Source organism: Mirounga angustirostris, unplaced genomic scaffold (assembly GCF_029215605.1).
Source record: "Mirounga angustirostris isolate CCGP_5_RB_7025 unplaced genomic scaffold, mMirAng1.0.hap1 SCAF_11, whole genome shotgun sequence".
NCBI lineage: Eukaryota > Metazoa > Chordata > Mammalia > Carnivora > Phocidae > Mirounga > Mirounga angustirostris.
In genome coordinates, this window is record NW_026991719.1 from 20,354,507 (window position 1) to 20,370,367 (window position 15,861).

General features: G+C 42.5%; 1 protein-coding gene across 1 annotated transcript in view; it reads left to right on the top strand.

Annotated features, from left to right (window-relative positions):
- PDK3 (pyruvate dehydrogenase kinase 3) overlaps positions 1 to 15,338 on the top strand; it is a 72,991-nt gene extending 57,653 nt beyond the window's left edge. Inside the window, exons 11-12 of the mRNA XM_045876008.3 lie at positions 981 to 1,120; positions 4,985 to 15,338. Of these exons, the coding sequence (XP_045731964.1) occupies positions 981 to 1,120; positions 4,985 to 5,015 (171 nt within the window). The 3' untranslated portion in view covers positions 5,016 to 15,338. The remainder of the gene's footprint in view (positions 1 to 980; positions 1,121 to 4,984) is intronic.
- Positions 15,339 to 15,861: the final 523 nt, after the last annotated feature.

The following is a 15,861-nucleotide window of genomic DNA, read 5'->3' on the forward strand; positions in this document are numbered from 1 at the left end:
GATTTTCATAAACTGAAGTGTTTGAGTCTTTTACTTTAAAACTCGCTGGCTTTCCCAGAGTTCCAAGAGTTCAGTAATCATAGTACGGTGATATAAATAGGCTGATTTAATAACAAAGCTCCTGTAACACAGGTTTTCTCATGCATTGGTGGCATCAGACTTTTATTTATTTCTAAAGTCTGGAATATTTGGAGGATTTCTTAAATAGGTAATACAGGCACATAGTACAAAATTGAGAAGCTACAAAAGGGAAAACTTAAGTCTTTCCCACCACTGTCTCTAAGGCACCCGCTTCTCTTTCCCAGAGGTTACCATGGTACCAGGTTCTCATGGAGCCTCCTGGAGTTGATTCTGTATTGATAAGCATATGGGGGGAGATAATTTTTTCCCACACAATGATTATTTCAGCATTTTTCTTTAGCTTTCCCGTGTAGCTTGGAGATCTCGCTATATCCATTCATACAGAGCTGGTCATTCTTTTTAACAGCTGTGTAGTGTGTTATGTGTTGTATGTCACGTGTTATACCATTACTTAACCAGTTACTTGGAGTGTTTATCTTAGATGCCAGTGCATCAAAATGATGTGATATTTAATATCACCTTATGGGCTTATGTTTATAAACAGTATATACGCAACTTTATTTCTGTATGGGCCCTCTGGGAGAGCAGTTGGCCAGTGATAGTGATAGTCAAGATGATTGAGTATCTCAAAAGCAGTATTAACTGAATTAAAATGCTTTTTCTTCTGCTTACTTTATGTACTTTAGTACTGGTTTTGAATGAGTGAATGTTTTTATTCCTTTTAAAAGAGCTTTAATTTCATCCTGGCCAGTCTAAGTTAACTATGAAAATTTAATTTTAATATTCCAAAAATATGCATTAAGGTTTCTAATGTTTTAAATAGTAAAATTTGGGTTAGTATTTCATGTGAGAAAAATGACACTGTGGTTCTTTGGTGTATATTTTTGTTTGTCTCTTAGGCACTTTCAAGTGAATCATTTGAGAGACTTCCGGTTTTTAATAAGTCTGCGTGGCGTCATTACAAGACCACACCCGAAGCTGATGACTGGAGCAATCCCAGCAGAGAACCTAGGGATGCCTCAAAATACAAGGCGAAACAGTAATTTCCCACTTTGCTTTCTATTATAAAGTATCTGATTTTTCTCTAGAATGTACCAGCCAGATGATACCTTTAGCCAAATCTTTGTGGGGTTTTTTTTTCCCCCCACTGGAAGAGCAAAGTGATCTCTAAAGAAAGGTTGGAGTAGCTTTTTCACTCCGGACAGGAAGGACAGCAAGAACCAGGTAGCCAGAGTAGCCCTTCCACTAGAGGTGCTGATGCTCTAGGGGTCCTTACACTGTGGAGGCATTAACAACAGTAAGCAAGGTTTATCCTGCCATAGATTTGATTTTAAAAGTAAGTCTTGCAATTTATCATCACCTATAGAGATTGACAGGAGAATGTTTAGAGAAAGTCTGTGCATGGATTGAATCTGAAAAAAATAAAGAAGTTAAAATTATCAGTCAAGATAAACGAGATGTGGTTTATCCATACAACAGAAAAGGACACGGACTCTCTGAGTCCACTTAAGTGAGGTATCGAGCAAAGTCAAACTCATAGAGACAGAAGGTAGAATGGTTGCCAAGGGCACGGGGAATGAGGAGTTAGTGTTTAATGGGTATAGAGTTTCCGTTGGGAAGATGACAAGGTTCTGGAGGTGGATGGTGGTGATGGTTGCACAACACTGTGAATGTACTTAACGCCACTGAATTGTGCACTTAAAAACAGCCATTTCTTACCATCTTACCGGATAGCAAATGTTATGTATAGTTTACCACAATAAATAAATGAAAACAGAAAAAATAAAACTAATCACAGAACAACAGGTTTCAGTACTTTATGGTAATAAGGGCAACAATCCAATCTTCGGTTTCCAATTATTTTTTCTTCTTTGAGAAAGAGAGAGAGCTCATGCGTGCACACGCATGAGCGTGGGGGAAGGGCAGAGGGAGAGAAAGAATCCCAAGCAGACGCCGCGCTGAGTGGGGAGCCCGACATAGGGCTCAACCCCAGGACCCTGAGATCATCACGTGAGCCAAAATCAAGAGTCAGATGCTTACCCGACTGAGCCACCCAGGCACCCCCATTTAGGTACCTTTTGAAGTACAGTGTCTCCTGACAAGGCAGGATAAGAATTTAAATCTTTCCCTTTAAATACCAATTTTCAGGGTTACAAGATGAGGTAAAATCTACCTTAAACTGTAACAAATGAGTTTCTGGCTTTCTCTTTTTCGAGGATTATTATGGATAGTGTAGACTTTCCTTCAGTATGTTTCAATTAGAACTTAACACACACACACACACACACACACACGTATATAAAGTGCATAAGTCTTAAGTTTATAGCCTGACACATTTTTGCATCTATATTTCTAGCACCTGGAAAGCCTCCCCTTTCTAATCAGACTCTTCCCCCTTTAGCATCCCCACCATGTAGCCATTATTCTGAGTCTGTCACCCATTCTTATAACTGACTCTATCACTTCTTAAACTTAAAAGTAACATGTAGTATGTACTCTTTTTGTGTCTAGATTTCTGTGAGGTTCATCTATGTTATTGCATGTAGCAGCTATCTTTTTGATGATTAAATTGGCACACCTTTGGCCATTGGTAATTATTTCGAATCAGATCCTCCGTAACTATTTCGAGTCAGATCCTCGGCGACTCCTTTGCTAAAACCCCACTGATCTTTGAAAGCTTTTTCTGGCCCAAGATGGTATCTCGGTCTCATCTTATACCTTCCCTACCTCCATCCTAGAATCAGCCATTTCCCTCAAGGAGTCCTATTTGCCTCTAACGGGTATTAGAGACCCTTATCTGGAAGTTGGGGGTGTATATTATACCTTGTCTAGTCCCCCTTTTCTGGACAGAACTATACAATACATATTTTAAAATCATAAGTTCATATTGATATTTTCAATTTGATTTTAACATTGCAGTATTTCACCCAAATGTAATTTAATTGTGCATATTTCTTCTTATCCTGAAAACCTTGATTCTTAACATAATGCAACAGAAAGGTATTTGTATGCAAATATAGTTGACATAGCTCTGTGATTTTGCCCCATTATAGTAGTGTTGGTCTTTTCTGATGAATGATATAAAGGGTATCTCTGTTGATTTTTTCTCTATGGAAGCATTGTGATGGACCTCTGTACAGTATTGCCGGACCAGTCATTCATCTCCGTAGAGAAGTTTGGTTTGTGCACGTGAGAGCAAACGTACACATGGCTGTGCATACAGACATACACATACCATCCCTGGCCAAGATTAAGCTAAATCAGCTTGAAACAATTGGATCCATTTCCCTTGATTTCATTTTCAGTCTCTGTGTCAGTCAGGTGACATGTTGGGCATCACTGTGACCGATTAATGCAAGCTATTGCTCTGCTGGAGGGAGTTATTTGGATAGTACAGAAGCAGTCTTTATAAATAATATGGTCCGTTTGGACTGTAAAAAGATGGCTTTAATTGAATCTTGTTTTAAATGCCATTTTAAAACTAAATAGTTTAGCAGGTTGTATACTAATTATGAGTCTTGATTTCTAATATATTATTAGGTAAACAAGTTTTAACAGAAAGCAATATTTAAAATCGGAAAATGGTTAGCCTGATGATTAAAACTGTTAAATTATACAAATAGGATAATTGGTGGTGATCTTCGGAAAGTATTTAGTGTAGCTATGGTAAATTCACTAGGTGAATGAGAAATGCTATAAAAATGTATTTTCTAATCAGATTTTTCTTTTTCTTTTTTTTTGGCTTTATAAGTTTTTATTTTAATTCCATTCATTTAACGTGCTGTGTAATATTAGTTTCAACTGTACAATATAGTTATTCAGCACTTCCACATATCACCTGGTGCTCATCACAACCTACTCAGATTTTTAATAACAGTTTTTTTGAGATATAATTCACATACCCCATGAAATTCACCCCCTTAAAGTGTACAGTTTTAGTGTATTCACAGAGTGTGCGACCCTCACTACTGTCTAATTTGAGAACATTTGTACCATCTCTGAAAGAAACCCTGTACCCATTAGCACTCATTCCTCATTTCTTTTTTTTTTATTTTTAAAGATTTTATTTATTTATTTGTGAGAGAGAGAATGAGAGAGAGCACATGAGAGGGGGGAGGGTCAGAGGGAGAAGCAGACTCCCTGCCGAGCAGGGAGCCCGATGCGGGACTCGATCCAGGGACTCCGGGATCATGACCTGAGCCTAAGGCAGTCGCTTAACCAACTGAGCCACCCAGGTGCCCATCATTCCTCATTTCTAATCAGGTTTTTAACTGAGAGTAAAGAACTGTTTTGAAGTATGTATAAAGGGACGCCTGAGTGGCTCAGTCGGTTAAGTATCTGCCTTCAGCTCAGGTCATGATCCTGGGGTCCCGGGATCAAGTCCCGTGTTGGGCTTCCTGCTTAGCTGGGAGCCCGATTCTCCCTCTCCCTCTGCTTCTCCCCCCTACTCGTGTTCTCTCTTGCTATATCTCTCTCTCAAATAAGTAAAATCTTTTTAAAAAGGATGTGTAAGTAATAAATAGTAATTCTTTTTTTTTTTTTAATTTTTTAAAAGATTTTATTTATTTATTTGTCAGAGAGAGAGACCACGTGCACAAACAGGGGAAGGGGCAGGCAGAACAGGCAGAGGGAGAAGCAGGCTCCCCGCTGAGCAGGGAGCCCAACTCAGGGCTCGATCCCAGGACCCTGGGATCATGACCTGAGCCGAAAGCAGATGCTCAACCGACCGAGCCACCCAGGTGTCCCAGTAATTCTCTTTCTGTAGTAACCATAGAGAATAATTCTGAGATAACTCAAAGCTTTTTGAATTATCACTGTAACTAAATGCTCTGAGTACATCTTGGTTAAATAGAGAAGGTTGTACTCAAACTCACTATGGATATTCCTGTTATTTTCTTTGTAGGGACAAGGTCAAGACTAATAGAACTTTCTAGAGAACTGAATGCTCATGTCCTCTCTGAGAAGAAAGATTGTCTTCCACAAGTCAACCGGAGAGAATTCCTTTCCTCCACCAACTCTGAGCAAGGCACCATACTACTCCAGTGCTTGAATGTGTAATTTCTCTATATGAGCTGGACCTTCTCCACAAAAACCTTCCTATAGCTGCTCCAGATCTTCACTAAAGTAGTAACCCGAGCAGTTTTTCCTAGTATGTTGCTGTGGTTTGGTTGGCGCCTGTCGTAAAACGGCACAGAGCCTCGTTAGCGCTCTGGTGCCCTCATACCTCCCTCCTCCTCGTCATAGAGTCGAGTGTCTACGTTCTCCCCAGGAGTCTAAGCTCCTTCCTCATTCCAGATACAGCCAGTTTCTGCGGTTGCTCTTTGTGACCAAACACCATGGTTTTCCAAACCACTGACTAAGGCCTGGGTGATCTGGAAGTTGAAGACACCAGCAGAGTGTGTCTTGAATAATTCAGTCCCGGGGCCCTTCCTCTCTCATATGCGTCCTTCCTCACTCTGTGATTTCAACTTTTGCCTTCTTCCATCTGATCGGAGTGAGGTGTGGCAAGTTTCACATTAGCTCTTACTCTCTGATGCATTGATTTTATTTTAAAATTCATTTGTGTACTTCCATTCTGTCAATTAAAGCATTCCAAAAGTTGTCTTGGGATTTTTCACTTAACCCCTTGGTTTCAAAGATCTTAAGTGAAAAACTATCTTTCGGTCATTGTCGAGTTTGTGAAAAGTGGGAAGAGGCGTTTTATGCTGTGTAGAAATTTTGCCAGTCTACTTATCATATTCTGTTCCTTTGTAGTTTCCTGAGGATTGGAAGTCCCTGTGTGATGCACTTTACTAGTTGTAAAATCGGCTATTGAAGGGAAAAGGTCTTTCTAGTTTATTTTGAAAAATTCCCTTGGTTTTCATAATTTTCATTTTCGTGACTTTTTGGCCAGTTTTAGAATCGTTGATCTGATTTTCATACTCCTTTACTTTTTTGCTGAAAGCCAGACTGGGCAGAGGCCTTGGGGTGAGGAAAGAGAAGCGGGGTTGTGTTGACCCCTCAACAACGGAAGGCTTCCAAGAGCCTGAATTAAAGGCCCAATTTATACTGCTCCACAGGATGTGGTTCTCTTCACTGTAATTTTTCATATCATCTACTCTGCCTTCTCTTGACGCCCATATAAATGCTTCCATCCAATAGTTAAGTATTGAGTGCACTGGTGGAAAAGTCCTTTGTAAAGTATTCCCCTCCTTGAGTGCCATGGTGGTGGCGGCGGGCTTCCCCGCTGGGGCCCCTGGGCGGGGGGGTGGGGGCCTCCCTGGGATAAGCTGTGCTCTGACCAGCTGCACGTGGGTCAGTGGCAGCCCTCTCTCTTCGTTCCTCTGAGTCTGATTTTGTTTCATTTCATTATGTTACCTGAGCTCGTGGTCATTCCCTTCATCTTTAGAAAGGTCTCATCTCTTCTTCCATCCTTAGAAGGATTCCATCAGAGAAGAGAAAGACAGATGGACTTCTGAGAGAGGGGGGATGGGGTGGTCCATATGGAAGCCTGCAGGCTTGAGGACGGAGTCTGTGTCTTGGGGATGGGGCTGTGCCATAGGATCCTTGTGTAAGAGATGTGAAAATAATGACCCTTTCCATTTGAAGTCCCTGGCTTTCTTACCAACATTAGATAGTATATCATTATCTGCCTAGGCCTCCATTTCTAAACATACACCTTTATACTTTCAAGTATGAAATACCGTAGTGGGAAGGAGGCCACAAATTCAGGGCTGGTCCCCTCCTGCCTTGTTCTGGCAATGTTCTACCGTGTGGTTGAGGAGATTGTTAGGCCCTCCCCACAAGCTGCATGTAAGGGTTGAAGAAGGAAAATAACAGGTGGGAAAATCCTATCCCATTCTTCCCTTTACAGGTCTTTTTCAAAAGTAAAGGTTTCTTACAGTGTTTTAATGACTTCATTGGTAGTCCTACTACTCATGGACTTTCTGGCTCACTCCTCTCCATCTGACCCCAGTAGTCTTGGCTCTCCTGTCTGCTTTCTGCATTAAGAGTTGAACTTTGCTCCCAGAGCAACCATAAGAAGAGTTGCGGGAACATGTTGGGTTCTCACAGCTTAGCGGCCCACGCATTCGTTTCTGCTGCTTGTCGCCTGTACGTGCTTCTCTGAACCCCGTGCATCCCTCTGGCTGTTCGCTCAGGTTGTCAAAGCATGTGGTCAAATTGCTACATAGAGGTTGTAAAATAAATAGACATTGACCCTTTTTCAGCTAAATTCAGTTAGTTCTCCCCTTTCCTCTGTGTTTCCCTCTCATTTACTCGATTTTTAGTATTGGGGGACTACATCTACTGTTTGGAATAGTTCCTGGCACATCGTAGGGGCTTAATAAGTACTAGATGAATCAAGAAATGAAAATTGACATTTACCTTGGGTGGTGGGGCAACATCTTTCTACGTTCTTAAAGTATTTGTCTTTCCAAAGTAGAAACATTTCAGGTCAGGAGCTGTGGAAATACCGAATCTCCTGTTTATAGTGTTGAGAAATGACTTCGAAATGTAGAGAAATGAAAGGAAAGAAGTAGGGATGGATCCACAGGAACCGTCTGTTCCTTTTTTTTTTTTTTTTGTCTCTGAGTATCTGATTTTGGCTCTTTAATGTAGTGGGTTCTTTCCATCCAATCAAGTGAGACGATTTTATAGCCTTGCTTATAGATTCCAAAGAACCTTCTTCACATAAAGCATCCCGTTTGATCCTCAGAGTGCTGTGAGGTGGACCATGCAAGTGTGACGTCTGCTCTTCATATGCATTCGGAAGCAGTTCTTTGGTTTGCCTCCTCCTTTGGTGAGGAGTTGGGTCGTATTGTTCCTGGGCCTGTGCTCTCTGCGGTGCACCAGGTAACCAGCATCATCACTTTTGAGGAATTTCTTAGGTATATTAACCCTCAAGGGTAAGATATAAACCAAAATGTGTCTATAGTGCAAGAGAATTGCATTCAGGAGAGGTTTTCTTTTGTGTGTTTTCATTTTGGCATAGTTAGTTAGAGGAGATAATCGAATGGATTTGGCAGCTTTTACCTAGAAAGACAGGCAACTTAGAGGGTATAGCTGTAGGTAATTACTAGAGTTATTTAGACTTAATTCTATGTTTCATTTAACTCCGTGTTCACTGCCAACCCTTTTGTACAAAGCCTCCACATTCAGTCCTTGCTTTTAGCCTTTGGTGGCCTGGGTTTCAGCTCTGGTTGGATTTTCTTGCATATTTACAAATACGCCACTGTTGCCATTTCTGATGAACAGTAACTTGGCTGCCTATCGGATTCTTGGATCACATCCTTTTTCCCTCGATTCTGTGGATGCATCACTTTATTGTCTTCTAGCGTCTGGTGGTCCTGAGAGGCCTGAGTCCAGACGGATTGTTCTTCACCTTTTGTAGATGACCTGCTTATTTGGACTGAGTGCTTGAGGCTTCTTGTTTATCCTTGAAATTCATGACTTCGTTCGAGTCTGTGTCAGAACTGACAGTTGTCTGTTGGCTTTTTCTGGTCCATGATGAGCGTTACACGTTGACATCCGGGCCTTACTCCATGCCTTCTTAGTTTGTTCTCTTCTTCAGTACTTTGTCCCTGTGTCGGTTCTGTGTCAGCTGGCCTTCGCATTATCTTCCCTTTGATTACTTTCATCCCCTTGTCTTTCTTGATGCTGTGAATTTTTTCCCTCAGGTCTGATCCTCCTGTGTCACTAACTCAGTGTTGATAGTAGGCCTAGATGCTCACTGTGTGCGTTTCACTTCCGTTACAGTTTTATTTTTGATCTCTTTCTTTTCTTAGCTCTGCCAGCTTTTTTCTTTCATTATGTTGTCCTCTCTGACTTCTTGTTTCATTTCTTGGAAGGCTGAACTGTGTTGTCTACAATTTTTGTGGTTTCTGAAATCATTCTGTTTCCAGAGCGTACTTAGTTGTCTTAGGCTTCTTTCCTTCCTTTTCTCTGGGTTGTTTTGCTCTTTTATTGTTGCACAAGTATCATGATGGGTTTTTCTGCTTATTATTTGTCTTTGCATGGGACCAGTTCTAGCTGCCCAAGAAGAGTGCGGAGAAATCCTCCTCGACTCCTCTTTTCTCGAGTGGAAAGTGTTTGAATGGTCACCTTAGCACTTAAACTGTAAAGCTAGATACTGCTGGTTTGTAACGGTGGAGGTTGTTTTTGTGTTTCAGTCGGCTAGCCGGATATAGGGGAATGAGGAGTGAAGCGAAGCTCCTTGGGACATTTTGTCTTCCGAGTGCCTTCCGCAGGTGCTGCGGGATCCTCTGCCCTGGGGTGGCCGGGTCTCACTGGGGGAAAGGGATCCGCCTGAGCTTCCCCACTTCCACTAGGTGTCGCCATAGCAGGAATGTGGAGTCTTTGTACTTGCACTCCCTGCGGCAGTACATGGGGTCAGCGTTTGTGTGTTTCTGGCACTGTTTCTCTCCTGAGCTCTCACCCTCCCCTCCCAGGTTTGGTTGTGAAAATGTACCCGCACAGCTTGCACTGGGCTTCTCCGGACTGCCGCCGGTCCTTGTTTCTCCAGGTTAACAAATGATGGGTCCACTCCTTTGACAACCTCTCCCAGACTGCCCAGCAACTGTGGTCTGTTTGGCAAATGCGAGAATGCTCCTCTGATTAGTCTCCCACTTCGTTCTATCTGTCAGACACTCCCCCTGGAGTCCTTGGTATGGGGTGGTGGCTTTTATTAGTTTCATAATGGACAGCTTCTTTTTCAGTTTTTGGATGTGTGTGTTGAAGGGCAGGAGCACTTATATAAACATGCATTTATTCTGCCATCTTTCCCCATGGTCCAGGTGCATAAACATTGACTTTGAAGATAATGTCCTTCATGGTCATAATCTGTATGAAAGTAAACAGAAGAGACCAATGTCGCTAGCAGGAAAGAACCATTAATAACTTAATCAATACAGGATTTTTGTTTGTTGTTCTGTGTGGAAAGATAACTTTTAACTCAGGTTCCTGTTCCATTGATTAGAGGTAGCAGTACCTTCTGGTTTGAAAATAGAGGACATTGTAATGAACTTAAGAAGTTATCAACCACCGACAAGTATTAATTAGTTAATTAAATATGATAGAGTATTTCAAATTAGCACATAATCAGAGTTATTAACAGAAGTAGAAGCTATTTTCAATTAACAGGTTGCTAGTCCAGCTGTCTTACTGAGGGCATTGACCCTGGTGAGAGCTTGATTGTGATGCAGGTTTTCTTTCCTGTCTTTTCATTTCAGTCCATTTTAAAATTTGGTTCATTGAGAGAGAGGAGTGCAGTCCTCATCAGGATTATTTTTGTTATTCATGAATATGCTGAGATGGTGCGTAGGTCTGGGGCCTACTCTAGAGGCACACGAGTTAATGTTTCCAGAGTGCATTTACAGGTGGACGACAGGGTGGGGGGTTATTGGGCCGTTTGTTAGGGCTGAAGTGTCCTTTCCTCGGTGGCCAGCATATTCCACCAGGCAGACTTTCCTCACCTTCGGAGCCCAGCCTAATGATCAAGGAGCATGAGTGACAGCCTTGCTCTAGGTACCAAACTGCACCATTCAGTGCCTTCCCCGAAAGTCAGGGTGTTTGCCCTGTTTCTGTCCTGGTGCGGAATGGAGAACTGAATGTGCGCCGACGTGTCAGGGACAAATGAAATGAAAGTGGTAGACGGAGGAGTCGTGGAAAGGAAAGCTGTGTTCATTCCTCCATTTAAATAATGAGTGTCTGTGGTGCACTAGCAACTGTGCGAAGTGCTGGGCACGTGGCAGGGATCAAGCGAACGGAAATCCCTGCCTCACGCCCTGTTCTTGTACGGGAAACTGACAAGAGACACAAAACGAGGAACGTTTCCGGTACAGTGGAGAGAAAAATAAAGTGGAGCAGATCAGTACAGTGGAGAAAAATAAAGCCAGGAAGGGAATGTATGGGGCTAGTTAGGGGGCCCCAAGCCCTGTAAATGTTGTTTTCGTCATGGACAGATGTGTTCCTTAGATGAGGAAGTGTTCGTGATTCCGGAGTTCTTTTCACTTGTGCATGTGTTCCTGGGCATTGGGAGAGTCCATCTTGTGTGCCTGGCTCTGTATGCGGCTCTTCCGGGGACCCTGCCGAGGGCCGAGCATGTCTCTAGGGGTAGCCGGAGCCCTGGAGCCTGTTGCTTCTCCCCACGGGCCGGCGGGAGTGGGGGGACCCTGATCAGGTGAGAGGAGCCAGCTTTTACTGTCCACGTTCATTGAATGGTGTGCACTGATGTTTCCTCATAACCAAAATGTAATGACAGCAGGTTCCACGTGTCTTTTTAGGACCTCAGAAATCATTATTTAAATACACTTACAACAGGGGGATGCTGCTGCTGGAGTTAAAATAGCAGCCTGTCGAGAGGAGAGACCCTCTGTACCACTTCCACACTGGTTTTCGAGGAGGAGGAAGGGGTTGCCCGAGAAGGCTTCCCTCTCAAGTCCTTGGGTTGGCATTAGCTGTGGTCACCCCTAAAAATGAAGAAAATAAAATGGCAGCAGTATCGTGGTCACAGATGCCTTGAGAAACCTATTTTTCCGCCTTCTTGTCAGGCTCTACAGCAGGGACCTGAATTGCCCCTGATCCTGGCGATGGGGTCAGGGTGGCGTCCGTGTGGCCGGGACAAGGGCTGCTCTTTGTGTCGTGACACAGTGGCCCTCTGCAGTAAGCAAGAGCCCACCCCATCATGCACATGGGTATCCTCACAGCACTTCTTAAGCCCGAAGCCCCGTGCCGCGGGGTGATTCCCTGGCTCTGCACCCTCTTCCCTCCAGCGCTGTCACCTCTACAGGGCAGTCCGCCTCCCACCTCCCGGCTGCAAGCGACTTCAGCTGTTGGGAGCACCAGAGCTTGATGCCTGGGGTCCCGTGGCCCAGTTTAGACTCTTAGACATATTTTTTGTGGGGTGTTGGGAAATGTTAGAGAACTACGGAGTAGATTGGTGGTGATACTGGGTCCAGGAAGCTCACAGTGAAAAGAGTGAACTTAACCTGCAAAATATTTCTCTGTTCTATAAATCTCTCAGTGACATTTGGATTAATCAAGCATAATTAAATGTAGTTAGATTTTTGTCAGATTGTAGTTCAAAATAATACTCATCTATGGAGAGGGTAATATATTCTGTAAAAATTTTATTAAGCACTTTAGTTAAGCAAACACTAAGGAGAACAAAATCAGCCTCAGGAAGGTTAATTACTAAAAAAACAAAGTATAGTAGATTATGTAAATCATTTTAATTTTAAATACCATGGCTTGAGCTTTAATTTACATGGAGAGGTATTTTGAATTTTTCATATTTTTCAAAAGTACAGAATTGCAATTGCATTCTTTAGAAGTTCTAATCACTTTAGGTTTCCTTTAAGTTTGCTTAACTTTTTCGTGTTACAGTTTCCAAAAGGGAAGAATTAGAACCACATTCTTTAAAATGCAGTTAATGATTTCAGTATTCCACTAAGTTTGTTTCAGCTGTAAGAACTGTATTTTTATTTCTGTACCTTTAAAGAAGTGATCTTTTGAAGGGAAGTCTGAGGAGAGAGAATGGTTGTGAAAGCGTCCTGCTGTGCCTGGCCTTTCAATAAATGAAATTTTTTTAAAAAAGGTAAAACATAAAGAGCTTAGACTATTAAGATAAATATTTTTATTTTAATAATTTCTTTAAAGGGAGAAGTAGAGAAACCAAAATGATTTTAAATGTTATATTTTTTTGTACTCTGAGAATTACATTTTCACTATGCTTGCATGTCTCAGGGAATAGCCTTTGATAAGAATCCCCATGCAAATCTCTGAAACTGTATCACAGTGTATTCTGACTTCATAGTTCTTGTCTAAATTTCTAGAAATAGAGTTTCAAAAGTATTGTCATCTCAGGAACACGAGATTACCCAAGAAACTTGAACTTCACCCTTATCACCACTCAGATTCTGTGTGCTTTAGGCCTTTTCAGAGTAAGTGACGCCTAAATGTCCTTTGTTTAGTAGGTATACAGAGGCGTCCCTCATACTTATCTGAGATGTTCATAGAGAGAAAAATCCTGCAATTTGATTTTGTTTGCTAAGTTCGCTTCTTGGCTTTCCAGTTTTCTACTGGATTCTGTTTACTATTGGAATTGAATCCTTTGGGGATCATAAGCTTTTATTTAAAAGAACATTCCACTAAATTCTTCTAACTTTTGCCAGCCTAAAAGTGGCCTGCTAATGTGAATTCTGTACATAACTTTTCCGAATGGGCCAGAATAGAACAAATGTCAAAGAGTATATATACTGTAAGCAGTGTGTTGCCCCACGGTTAGCAAAGTATTAAGAAATGTCCAGCTCCGGCGCTTGGGGCTGTTTTCCCAGCTCTTCAGTTCCTCTTTGCCTTCCAATCTGGTCAAAAATGGCAAGCTAAGAATGGAATGCATATTACTGACAGAACTACTTAATGTTATAAGATATTCTTACCTTGAGATTCTTTTGGAGAGAAAGGAAAAAGAATCCTAACGTTCAATTCTGACTCTGTTTTGGCTCTTCATATATGCCAGACATTAAAAAGACAATTACGAACGTTCAACCTGATTGGAAGTCAAAGGCATTCACCATTTAGCCATGGTAACGTAGTGTCACCAGAAGAGTTTGCGAAAACAGGTAGGATGAGTATAAGATTTCATACTGTTGTTTGTAATACATCCTGGTACCCCCTTTCTTCTAAATTCCATTTTATTTTTGTCCTTTGAACTGTTAAAACCATGGGAAACCTCAATGAGTATTTTAAAAGGCACTCTATTTATATGAAGAACTGGCGTATGCCTTTATCTCAAAAACTGCTGAGGTTACTCTCCGATGTGTTTAATTAGAACAAATGCTTTACAATAATTACAGCTAAAGCCTGTGACTGTGGGGATCTGAAAGCTCTGGAGACAGCTTGCCACTGAAGAGGGCTAAGGCTGAACCGCGGGCCCCAGCGCCTCGCTTGCCGAGCACTGTCAGGAGGCAGAGTTGGCCTGGCTGGCTGGCGTAGCCGGGGTAAAATGGAAAATGGAAGGGGTGGGCCAAGATCGATTCTCAGCTCCCTCTTACCTAGCCGCCCCTAGAACTCTTCCTGCGGAGAGCATCGCCTAAAGTCCTTTGGTATCTTGCCTTTCACTTTTAAAAGTTCCTCTTAGTACTACCATGTAAATCTGACCAAGTAATTGTGCATATGCTTAAAATGATTCCTTAGAGTAAACCAAACTAAATGTATCTTGACTCTGAGTAGACAGCCAAGGCAAGGTCGACCTAGAAAATAGAAAGTGCTGAGTATTTAAAAAATTGAAATTGACTTCAGGGTTGGAGGAGTCGAGTTCCAGTGCCCCCTCCTCTGCTTCCACGATGCTCCTTGTTAGAGCGGTCACTCTCTTACGCTGCCCTGCACTAGAACCCAGTGCTGCCCTCGCATCCAAAACCAGGCTTGCACTTGAGCCCGTTCCGGGCAACACGACCCACATTTTAGCAGAATGCAGCATACTGAGCGTTCTGGCTAACGCTCATCCCTGCTGGCTTCCTTGGTGGTCAGGTCATTTGAGGTTGTAACGGCCGCTTCCGGTATATGTACCCACCGCACCATCTGTTGCTCTAAGTTTTCATCCTCACAAAAGTTCACAAGCGCTTGCAACTTAAATATTTTCCAGATTTAGAACCCAAGTTGTGAATACTTAAGAAACGCTTGAACCAAATATGAGAAGTCATTGCAGGGTCAAATATACCATCGTGAACATACCTAATGCTGCATTTAAATGTAAAATTACTTGCTCAGCCAGTGTTTCGTCATAACTCTTTGACGCACAAAAGCAGTGTCTACACTGGGAACCATAGCTCATACGACAGGAGAAGACTATTAAATGAAATAAAAGTTCATTACAATTTTTGTACCTGTAAGTCCAGATCTGACCTGGTTCACTTTGTGCATCTGTCACCTTAGTTACGGTGGTAAGTGTACGCATGTGGCCAGTGTTCACGAGCTGCCTTGTGATTCAGAGAGTGAAGTCCAGCCCCTCGTGTTCTGTGCTGTTCTGTGGCCTGGCTGGTACGCCCTGTCATGAGTGAGGGGTGACTTTGGTTTGAGGTAATTTGCAGCCTCATGTTCTGTGGAGAAACGTTGTTCTGTTGTTGTGATTGTTGGAAAACCACAACCAGAGACGTGCGTGGCTCGGGTAATGTTCCCATGAGTCGCAGAGCCATCTGCGGTGCGTGTCATAGCCACCCTAGTCCTGGAGCACGTGGACAATTCTGTACCAACGCCATCGGACAATAAAACGGTAGCTGTGATTCACTGTGCGTCAGCGTGGTCTTTTCCTGCGCCCTGGTCTGTAGTCAGATCCCTACCATGCCTGAGGCTCGTCTTCTCATTTTCTGAAATTCAGTAAGTAAGCAGCACCAAGCACCTTTGTAAGTTGCTGGGAACGGACAAGGATACTTAAGATCTTATGATCCACTGGAGTTATAGGTTGTTTGGATTCTCGGTAGTGGGGAACATCCTATTGGCAAAATAAAGGAATTGTTTGACAGTGAATAGTTTTAACGATATTTTTCAAAATACGATCCATGGATCAGAGAGAGGGTGCCATATATTGTCCACGCCAGGACCATTTTGACAGTGAAAAGAGCACTGTTAATAATTATACCGTAAAGCATGTAAACAGGTGTAAACCAGGGCTGTGCTAGGCAAATTGGGCCTCACTGGCCATGGACCGCCTACACCAGAATGACCCGAAGTGCTGGTTAAATGCAGATTCCTGGGCTCTCCCTCCACTCCATTCCGATGCTCTGGGTTGGGGGCTTTGGAATCTAT